The 11,453-nt window shown below is 33.9% G+C and overlaps 1 protein-coding gene across 4 annotated transcripts; it reads left to right on the forward strand.

Moving 5' to 3' along the window:
* The first annotated feature begins 2,816 nt into the window (after nt 1–2,816).
* LOC137820814 (uncharacterized) lies at nt 2,817–8,473 on the forward strand. Of its 4 annotated transcripts, none has more exons than XM_068625074.1 (16): nt 2,817–2,958; nt 3,062–3,146; nt 3,582–3,679; nt 3,785–3,885; nt 3,979–4,057; nt 4,208–4,268; nt 4,430–4,476; nt 4,569–4,661; nt 4,769–4,859; nt 5,023–5,071; nt 5,934–6,050; nt 6,176–6,323; nt 6,666–6,758; nt 6,831–6,899; nt 7,979–8,021; nt 8,153–8,473. In XM_068625074.1, the coding sequence occupies exons 2-16, from the start codon at nt 3,089–3,091 to the stop codon at nt 8,251–8,253; spliced, it is 1,248 nt and encodes a 415-aa protein (XP_068481175.1). In that variant the 5' UTR covers nt 2,817–2,958; nt 3,062–3,088; the 3' UTR covers nt 8,254–8,473. The 4 variants fall into 4 exon arrangements, with proteins under 4 accessions (XP_068481175.1, XP_068481176.1, XP_068481174.1 ...); XM_068625075.1 differs by having other exon boundaries at nt 2,854–2,954; XM_068625073.1 differs by having other exon boundaries at nt 2,882–3,146.
* Nucleotides 8,474–11,453: the final 2,980 nt, after the last annotated feature.

The following is an 11,453-nucleotide window of genomic DNA, read 5'->3' on the forward strand; positions in this document are numbered from 1 at the left end:
ATTGTTGTCTTGGACAACTAGTTTTTATTTTTTTCAAAGTAACTTCAATAGGTTAATTATGTTGACCTTCTTCTTCTTATCATCTAGTTCATTTTCAACAAAGCTAATTTACTTCATCTTGAACTTTCTTCAAATCTAAGTTGGCAACTCTCCCAAACAATGTATCATTTTTTTATCCTTAAAAGAGAAACTTGCTAATGTGTTAACAAATTTTGAATTCAAATAACCAATTTATTTTCTACCTTCTTTCAATATTAACTTGTAACTCATTACTTTTACTACAATCTTTTTAGGTAGCCTTAACCATAATTGTTTCTAATAATGAATGATTATAAGTGATCGTCATAACATCAAAACTCAAACTTCCACGAAGAACCACATGATTCATCATTTCAATATCAAACATGGGAGGATACTAGTTAAAGAGCTAGTATTGTTTGTTGTCAGAGTGGTATTCCACGATGAACCCACATTAAGACTAACCCTCCTTGTTGCAAACCACTAAACTTGGTTTTTGTTGTTGGACAATTTCATAATTTTTAACTTAAGAATTTTCAACTTCTTGTAAAGTTATCATTTGTTTATTTTTTGGCAATATATTGAGAATGACTAACAGTCAACCAATTGCATGACAAGTTCAAACCTAAGTTTATTATAGTTAAACTTGGGGTTCATCACCTCTTAAACGAAGTCATACACAAATGATATAGTCATCACCATTGACAATTGACTTTAAATACACCATATCAAGATTGAAATTTCTCAACAATCATTAGGTTTATTTGATTAGTTCATATTATATATTTAACAACACCTTAATATTGTCACAATAATCAACTACTCAAAGGACTAAAAATTAACAACCTTGGCTACCCAAGTATCCAAGGGTAGTGACAATATGATACATATCTTCACAATTTTCTCTATTGGCATTAGGATCAACCTTATACGTCTTTCTAAAAACCTTTCTAGTTTTTAGAAGACCTTTTAGGTTTTGATAGGGGGCTTTACTTTTATTCTTAAAGGAGTAAAAATACTCTATCATCTACTCATAATAAAGTATAAGAGCAACATTTTTTCTCTAGTGAAGTTTTTCCCAAGAATGCTTTCATAAAAACTAGAATAGTTGAACTATCATCACTAATAGAGTCTTCTTTTATACATGTGACTTCCCTAATGACCATGAATTTCCCATAACCAATATTGTCATCACCTAAACATCAAGATGAACTAGATATCTTAATAAAAAGTAGAAAAAAATAATGTATATGTTTATTAGTTAAAAAATATCAGGTTGGGAGGAACGATGCAAAAGAATGTAAACAAATTTGAAGAAGAGAAGATAGAATATGAAAACAAAAAATAAATAAAAAAATCCTAACATAGGAAAAAGAAAAAAATGTTTCATTTGAAACAACGTGTCCAAAACCTCAATAAGAAATACAGTGTTCAATGCCAATATTTGATAAACACAACATTATTAGTCCAAAAATCTTATAGTTTTGGGATATGAAAAATCCTTTCATCAATATCATTCACTAATATATTATGCATTATTATTAATAAATGATAATTTAATGGACAATTATTACATAAGTTCAAACATACATGTTCTATAATAGAAAGAACTTGATATATATAATTAGCTTCACACTAAGTTACTTCAAGTTCGAGCATCACACTAAGCTATACAAATAAATTACTTAAAGATCATTCAAAGTCTTTTATCAAATTGTTGGCGTTTTCAAACTACTAATTACTTGAATCTCAATCTTTAAGAGCTTGTGTACCTATTTGTATATGATATACTCAAAACATAACTCAAATATTTTGTGTTAGTTATTATCAACAAATCAGTTAATAATCATTTAAAAATAAATGTTATCAACTTAACTTTCTCTTATCATATTTTATCTCATTATAAAATCATTTTAAAGATGTTTAATTTTCAATAAAAAAATATAATTTTAGAATGTTATTACTAAGTTCATAAGATATTTTTTAATTATATTAAATTGATTTGATACATTAATTATATTCGTACTACTAATAATGTGTTAATTCAAAGTTAAAGCTTTCATAATAAATTAATAACACGAAACTAACAACTATTAAGTAAGGAGTATTTAATAAATAATTGTTAAAATATAAATATTAATATAATACATATTTTTATCTATTATTTTCTTGATTTAACATTTTCCAATAAACTATTAGGACGTCTGTATTTTATAACTTAATTATTTTGATTTTTATAAATTACTACCTTAATTTTTGTATAACTTTCTATTTATTTTAATTTTTTTACATACTTTTACTGATTTATTACTGCTGATCAGGCGCCATGAAAAAATAGTTTTAAAAAATAAAATAATATCATTTAAAAAAATTGTAATAAAACTATATTTTTATTTTATTTTCTGTGACATATCAGTTGTTTCATATTCAATATATCAGTAAAACATATGAAATTTAAAAGTTATCAGAGTAAAGTACACCAAAAAGTTTAATAATAAAATTTATGAAATGGTAAAATATGTCATTAAAAATGATCCTCATTGCTGTGAGAAGTTTTGTACTCATATTAAATAAATTTTTCATCAATTATTTAATGAGCATTAAAATATAAATGTTTTTAATTATTAGCTTCTCAATCAATGTCATGATTAGCATTTTCCAAAAATGTCTTAAATATAAATGGATTATTTATTTTTTATCGAATGTTGTAAGTATTATAGTAAAGATGCATGACTGTAACATTGTAAAAAATAAATAAAGTCGCTGAAAATAAAAATAGAGCAGAAAATGAAAAATGCAAATCGAACAGTCTAAAATTTTACCGAGTTGTGTGTTCATATGTACCGACAGCGAAACTTGTCGTGATCTGATAAACAAATCCAACACAACCTCATCTAATCTAAATCCCGAAACTACATTGCAGTTTCACATATTTTGTTCGTCAGTCTCTCTCTCTTTCTTTGTGTCTGTGACATCACTGACGCCATTCTGAACTCTGAAACTCAACCTTATTGTATCTTCTCTCGCGTCTTAACTGTTTCAGGGCATCAAAGTTTCTCTGTTAGCCAATATGGTAACTGCAAATGAGAGGGTCGTCGCTGTGATCATGGTTGGAGGACCCACTAAAGGTATTCCGTTCCATTCCCTTTCATTCTTTCACAGCACAATTTTGATTCACTCAATGCCACTTCACCATTTCACTATTCACTAATTTTAATTTCTCCTGTTAGTCTCTTAAGTTGAGACCACGCACATTGGTTTATCATGTTATGTTAAATGTGTGTTTGCCCGAGCTATTACAAATTGATTTTGTAGTTAAGTGATTTATGTTGGATGTTTTCGCTATAAAAGCAAGTCAGCAGTTCAGTTAAAAGTTTTGAGCAACCCCTTTGGGAAGTTGTTTCAACTTTCTGAACCTTGAATCAATTCCTTAATTTGAAACTAAACTTGTGAAGATTTACTTAAAATCATGATAACTGGTATTTTAATGTGATTTTGGAGAATGATTCATTTATCTGTCCTTGATTATGATTCCATAGCTTTTGTTATGTTTGCATGTACAGGTACTAGATTCCGGCCATTGTCATTCAACGTGCCCAAGCCACTGTTTCCATTAGCAGGACAACCAATGGTTCATCATCCAATTTCTGCTTGTAAAAGGGTATACACCATTGTGAATATTTTAAACTAATAATAATTATAAATGATGTTGTATCTTGTATTTATGTATAATCTTCCAAGTACCTAACTGTTATTTGTGTCCCAGATTCCTAATTTGGCTCAGATTTATCTGCTTGGTTTCTATGAGGAACGTGAATTTGCCTTATATGTATCTTCTATTTCAAATGAGCTTAAAGTCCCTGTTAGGTTTGTTCTCTTTTCTTTCTATTCATCTCTTGTAACCTTTAATTTTTTTTAAGACAAGATTGGTCTTTTATGTCATTTGTGCTGTAATATTAGATACTTGAAGGAAGACAGACCACATGGTTCGGCTGGTGGCCTTTATCACTTTAGAGATCTGATCATGGAAGACGATCCGGTTCTTATCTTATCTATGACTTTGCCCATGCTAGATTATATTTTACATGTGTCTGTGTTCAGAAAGTTTGTCTATTTGACTTATTGTAATGTTTTATGCACTAGTGCTTGTGTTATACGTTTTGATAGTGTTGGTCATGTTGTATGGCAGTCACATATCTTCTTGCTGAACTGTGATGTATGCTGCAGTTTTCCACTGCCCGAAATGCTGGGTAATTTCTGTTCTGAAATATACTATTTTCTTCTACTTGCAACTGTTTGATGCTTTAGTTTCTTTGCAGAATAGTGACTTTTAGCTTCCTTGATATAGCTTAACTGTTATGTGGCTGTGGCAACAATTAATTGTTCCTTTTTCGTTCACCTATGCCTACAGATGCTCACAAACGATATGGTGGGATGGGAACAATACTAGTTGTGAAGGTTGGAGAATACACATACACACACACTGTATTTTTATCATTATTTTTTGTTGATTAGCATCCAATATTTTTTATTTCTTCCTCCTTTTGAAGGTTTCTGCAGAGTCAGCGAGCGAGTTTGGAGAGTTAGTTGCTGATCCAACAACTAATGAACTACTGCATTATACAGAGAAACCCGAAACTTTTGTATGTTCATCATGTTCTTATGCCTTGAATTGCTGAACTAAAATTTGAAAGTTTTCTTCTCCTCGCTTTTGTTTACTTTCTTACACTGCCAGCTTACTTGAATGCAGGTAAGTGATCGTATAAACTGTGGTGTGTACATATTTACACCAGATATCTTTACAGCAATCGAGGGTGTTTCTACACAGCGGAAAGACAGAGGTCAGTGAAATATCTTAGGCTGAACCACATGGATTATTTATAAAAAAAACTTCACCTTTGATTTCAAAATGTAAAATTCTTCATTTTATTTTATTGTTCTGGCCATACAGAATTGGAGATAGTGTAGTTTGTCCTCCTGTATATTAACTCATTTTACTTGCAGCTAACTTAAGACGTGTTTCCAGCTTTGAAGCAATGCAGCCAGATCCTAGGTTTGTACTTGTGAAAATTCAAAAGATTTAACATCAGCTAGAAAAATTCATGCAATGAGCTGAAACTTATATTGTGGTCAAGGATCCCTGCAGTTTGCTTATTTAATTATCTACATTATCAAACAGATATCGTTCTTTTCTTATTTGCTTATTTTATAATGTGTATGCATACTCTTTACTTTTACATATAATTAAATTGTAGCATTTATTGAAGCTGAGAAATAGTTGTTGAATCGCTGATTAAAGTCGGTTGACTTGGTTATGCTTGTCATTTATCACAGAACAAGGCATTTAAGGACACGCTTACTTTCACCTTTGACTCCCAATATAGGCAAAGTTAAAAGTGAAAATTAAATCTAATGAAATATTTCCAGTAGAATCCTACCTATATGAACAAATCAAGTATGAGAGGGAACTTTGAATGTTATAACTTCTAACCTAGTTCATCATATGGTTTATTGCATTGAACTTATTTCTTGAAATTTAGTACTTGCTTGCATATTTAGTGGGAAATGGTGGTTCTGATGTGAAGTTATAATATGCTTTATTGTTAATCAGTCACAATAGTATTGTGCCTTTTGGGTCAAATTTACTTGCAATGCAGAGGGTTTAAAACCCACCAGAAGCAACTTGTTACCCAGGGCAGTAATGCCCTAGTGAGGATTAGTCCCATACCTTGTGCTCTTCTTACCAAAAATGTTGTAAAAAATAATTAAAATGGGGGTTTAATAATTCTTGTTTGCATACCTAGGATACATGTTGCTTTTCCTGCATGTGAAGTTCTTGTTTCAAAGCCGTAGTTATATTGTGTGCAGCTTACAAGGTTTACTGTAACATCTGATTCTGAAGAGTTCTTCTGCAGGACTCTTCCAGCAAATTATGTCAGACTGGATCAAGATATCCTTTCACCTCTTGCGGGGAAGAAACAGTTGTATATTTATGAAACCAATGACTTTTGGGAACAAATCAAAACTCCAGGGTAAACCCAAGTATTATGTTACACATATTTATTTATTGCTGATAAAAAAAAAAAATTAAAAATGTTACACATATTCATCATTTCCTCCATGGCTATTATCATATGTGTTGACTTAATTCTTGCAGAATGTCCATAAGATGTTCTGGCTTGTATCTTGCCCAATTTCGTTACACATCCCCCCATCTGTTAGCAAATGGAGATGGTATTAAGAAAGCTAGCATCACTGGTGATGTCTATATTCACCCATCAGCAAAAGTGCATCCATCTGCTAAGGTGAAGATTCACTTGTTTTTCCTTGATAATTAATCAACCAGAGGCTTTCACGATCTTCTCAGTTTCTCTGTTTCAGTCATGAAAGAAATGATGGTTTTTAAATTTTTAACAGTTTAAGGATATAATTATTCCTTCTCATGCATGATAGACTTAATTTGCCTATCGGTAAGTTTTCAAATTGCATATCTTTGGCCTCTTGATCTGAGTCATGATCACACACTTTTATTGAATGAGCATAATGTAGCCCCCACCCAAATGGAAAAAGAAAAAGAGAAGAACATCTAAATGACATGAAGAAACAAACTGATATGAAATATAACTTCTGGAAATTTTATTGAACAGATTGGTCCAAGTGTATCAATATCTGCAAATGCTCGTATTGGAGCCGGTGCAAGGCTAAAATGTTGTATCATCCTTGATGACGTAGAGATTAAGGCAGGTGTACAGTTAATTGGTTTGAGTTGTAAGTGTTTTTAGAGCTCAATATTTTCATATTTCACCTTACAGGAAAATGCTGTTGTTAGTCATGCAATTGTTGGATGGAAATCCTCTATTGGACGATGGACACGTGTCCAGGCAAGTTAGAAATTTCCTGCTACGCATCTATGGCTCTCAAAATTGCTAAGAAACACTTATAATGATGTGTTCTATCTAGTTAACTAGAAAGAAGATATTCACTGTATTTCAAGCATTTTATGCATCTCAAGTCTGATCATATGAATTTTTTAGTATCAGTGATCATATAGCATTATGCATAGTCCTAACACCCTTGGAGACTTAAATTTCAAAATAGTCAAAAACACATATCCTTGGTTGAATTTGTTGTCATTGCCAGCAAAGATATATTTACACTATTTGCATTATCAGCATGCGATTATGATATGAATTTAACCATTACAGTTATTACTACTTTGACATCAGAAGATAAAAATCTTGAGTTTGGAGGAGTTTATTCATCCCATTTATTATTCATATAGGGTTGTTGTCACTGCCGTTTTACATTTGTTTTGGGTGTCATATTCCATGTTGAAAACTTGGAAATTATCCTTAATCCATCCACTTTTATCAATCGCATTAGGAATTTCCAGTTCAATTTTATTGTCATTTTAGAAAACTAGTCATTAGTTATACCTTTGACCAGCTTTACACTTGATTTCAACAAGTGAAAAAGATTGGTATAATGAATAATACTGAATAAAGGGTTGCTTAGTTCAATACAATTATTTTGACAAAATTTAGCAGCCTGTTGTTTTTCAATCAAAATTAAATTTTGTCTGTTGCCAGTGCTGACCTTAAATGACAACTTCAACTTCTTTTGCATGTAAATAGAACTCTAATTTTGAGACAATAACACCAAAAGCTCCTAAAAAATTACACACGAGTTTTTTCTATTCCTTTTTGTTTATATTTCTCTTTTAATCACTTTCTTAATTATTGTACAACAACCTTGAGGAAGTAAATTTATAGGTCCTGAACTGGAATAGATTTTCCCTTTGGCAGTCTCTTACCTTTTTATCCATGTTGAGAGTGATGTCACCAACTAAAGGATTTATCAATAATGTTATCTTTGTGCTTACATTTTCATTTTCTATCTTTACACTCAATTTGCTTTTTCTTGGGATAAATACGTTGCTAAATTGGATATGATAAATCAGGCTAGTGGAGATTACAATGCAAAGCTTGGGGTAACTATACTTGGTACCTCTCTTAAATTTGTCTACATTTTGTCTCTTATTTTTTTTTAGGCTCTATCTTTTGTTAATTTATTGCTATGCAAAGGCTAAGTTAAATTACCAACTGTGCAATTCTTGTTCCCTTACTTTGACCAGGTGAATCTGTAACCGTTGAGGATGAGGTGGTGGTTTTTAATAGCATTGTTCTGCCACATAAGACCCTAAATGTGGGTGTTCAAGATGAGATTCTTTTATAGAACTTCTATGTCTCCCATTGTTGGCTTTTTATTTTCCTTAAGATTGTATTTGCAGTAACTTGTGTTTAATTTAATATCTAGTTTCGAAACAGATCAAAACTGTGGATTTCATCCATTTTGTCAGAAATTTGTCTGCTTTCCGAACAATATATTCATTGTTGTATACACACACATTGATGTTGCTATTTTAATAAACAAATGAAACTATATCAAGTATCAACTGAGGTATATATTCTATTCTGCAAAAAGGTCATATGATAAGCGTGAGAAAATTCCAATATTAATTATTCAAATCTATATTACTTTTAAGTTTATTTAAATAGATTTCTGAAAAATTCAAATCAAAATTTTTGGATGTTAACTCCAATTCATTTAATTGGATTTGGATTCGATATAGATTCAATAAACTTTTTGGATTTTGAAAATCCAAAATCAATGTGCGTTTAGGTCATTTCAAGTTATGAAATGTTAGCTCGAGCCATAACCAACTAAGGTAGTACCAGGTCAAGCTCATGCAAGGTTAGGCAAAGTTAGTCCAGGGTAGAGTCAAGTTGACCTGAGTCCAAATTGAGTTGAGTCAACCCGAGTCCAAGTCGAGTGGAGTCGACCTAAACCTAAGTCAAGTCAATCTGGCTCAAGCCCAAGTCAAGTCGCCTTGGCACGAGCCCAAATCAAGTTGAGTCGAAGCAAGTCCAAATTCAGCCTAGTTGGGACAAGTCCATGTTCATCCAAGTCAAGGTCAACCCACGTTTAATGAAGTTAGGCTAGGTTTAAGTCGATCCTAATCCAATCAAGACCAGATCGATCCTAGCTCGATAAAGACCAAATTAACCCTAACTCAATTAAGACCATATTAAGTTAGACCCAATTCAAGGAAAGTTAGCTCAGACCTAAGTCAAGCTGAGTCATAGGCCCAGGTCAAGACAAGTCGAGTCGGACCTAGATCGAGTCGACTCATCTTGGGCTTAGGTCGAGTCTAAGTCATGCTCAATCGGTGTTAAGAAAAATTATCTTCGTCCCAGGTCGAATCAGGCCCAAGTTCAGCCGAGTCAACTTAGGTTCAAGTCGAGTTAGCTTAGGCCCAAGTTAAGTCGAGTAAGCCTGAGTCCAGGTCAAGCCAAGTAGGAATTGGCCCAAGTCGAGCTGAGTCAACTCGTGCATAGTTCAAGCCATGTCAACTTAGATCGAGCCTAGTCGAGTTGGCCTGGTCCAGGTCTAGTCGTGTCTGCCCAAGCTCAAGTTTAGTCTAGTCGACCCGGGATAGAGTGGAGACGAACCAACCCGATCCTAGGTTGATTTGAGTTAGTCCGGGTTGAGGTTAAGCTGAGTTAGTTAGGTTGAGGTCAAGTGTCTTCGTCTTGAGCCCACCTCAAGTCGAGTCAACCCAGGTCAAGTCGAGTTGACCCAGACTCGTATCGAGTTCAGTTGGTCAGACCCAGGTCAAGCCAAGTTTTTCGGCCTTATGTCAAACTAAGTTGGCCTAGGCCTATATTAAATCGAGTAGGCCTAGGCCTATGTCGCACCGAGTCAACCTGAACCAAGGTTGAGTTGAGACAGTCGTAGCCCAAGTTGAGCAGATTCATCCAGACCCAAGTCGAGTTAAATACGCTCGGGCCCAAGTCAAATGGTGTTAGCTCGAGCCTAGGTCGAGTTGAGTCAGCTTGGCCTACGTCAAGTTGAGTCGCCCTAGGCCAAAGTTGAGTCGAGTCAACCCCTGAGCCCAAGTTGAACTAATTCGACACAGATCCAAGTCGAGCTAAGTTAGTCAAGGCCCATGTTGAGTCGAATCAGCCCAGTCCCAAGTTGAGCTAAGTGAGCTCAAAGCCAGCTCAAGCCATGTTGGAACGAGACTGCATTCTGCAAAGTTGGACAAGGCCTATCTCGAGTCAAGTTTGGTGTGATCGAGCCTATGTGGGACGAAGATAATTCAAGTTAAGTCTTCGCAAGTCGAGTTGGGCACATGTTCGCCCACATTGTGTAGAGGCCAAGTCAAATTGACTTGGGTCGATCTCACTGCAGGTGGACTCAAGTGGACCTGGGCCTAAGTCGATCCGAGTTGAGGCAAGTTGACGTTCAATCGAGTTGGGCTAGGCCTTGGTTTGGCCGAGTCCATTTGAATTGGGGCTGAGTTGAGCTAAGCTCGACTGGGTCCAAGTTAGGTCATGACAATTCGAGTTGTGCTTGTGTTGGGTTGAGACATTGGGTCCACACTGGATTGAGGTCATGTCAAGTTGAGTCAATTGGGGCCTACATCTAGCCGAGTTGATATGGCCCCACGTTTAGTTTAGTTGTGTTGGGCTCAAGTCAGGCCAAGTCTGATTGGGATTAGGTTAGGTTGTGCCCAAATTGAACCAATACAACACTTTGCAGTCCTCACTTCGTCTGATAAGTTAAATCCCTAACAGACAATAAGTGCACATAATCTTTAAGCTTATATTGTACCTAATAAAAATATTCTTAAAGCTTATTTCGATGTTCTAGGGAATGTCTTTGTCTTCTGTCTAACTAGATGATCTATAAAACACACGTCAACATTGTGATCACTTGGGATATCAACTAAAGTTGTTATGTTTAAACAACCATCCTAATAAAAGTTTATGTTAACTCAGACCAACTATATCTACCTTTACGGTCTTTACTTTTACTTCATTTTGAGTAAAATGTTCACTAACCTAGTGTTGATAAATATTGTCAGCTATCGGGATGTTGCTTGAAGAGGAGATTGAAATTTAATGTTGCACGAACAACATTTAATGCACCTTTATGTACATTTTCGCCAACCAACAATTAGAAAGGGATTTGCAACAACTTCTTCTTCCAAACCCTATATAAAGTTTTCCATACCCTATATAAAGTTATCCATTGAAGAAGAATATTAAGAAGAAAGGATTATGATGTGCCAAAATGCTACTAAAATCTTTCTATGCTCTTAAAATCTTTGTAGGAAACATTGTTGTGTTCATTTAGCAAACCATAAGAAAGTTCATATCATTGTGTATGTTATAAGACGCTAGTCCTCTCTAGTGAGTAAAGCTTTGTGATCACATCTTTATACAAACCTTTTCCTGGTAGTTAGGAGTGGTTGTGTGTCAAACAATGCTTAGTGTTACCTAGGAGAGGTTGTTGTTGAAACAATACTTTGTCTTATCTAGGAGTAGTTCCTATCCAAAAAATACTCATTGGATTAGGTAGGAATGGTT

Source organism: Phaseolus vulgaris, chromosome 9, assembly GCF_000499845.2.
Source record: "Phaseolus vulgaris cultivar G19833 chromosome 9, P. vulgaris v2.0, whole genome shotgun sequence".
Classification (NCBI taxonomy): Eukaryota; Viridiplantae; Streptophyta; class Magnoliopsida; order Fabales; family Fabaceae; genus Phaseolus; species Phaseolus vulgaris.

What these genes read in the sequence shown, in the direction of transcription:
- LOC137820814 (XM_068625072.1), top strand. Translation starts at nt 3,521, where the DNA reads ATGATTCATTTATCTGTCCTTGATTATGATTCCATAGCTTTTGTTATG. An exon ending in GAGCTTAAAGTCCCTGTTAG is followed by an intron (nt 3,886 to 3,978) that starts GTTTGTTCTCTT and finishes CTGTAATATTAG; the next exon opens with ATACTTGAAGGAAGACAGAC. An exon ending in TGATCATGGAAGACGATCCG is followed by an intron (nt 4,058 to 4,207) that starts GTTCTTATCTTA and finishes GTTGTATGGCAG; the next exon opens with TCACATATCTTCTTGCTGAA.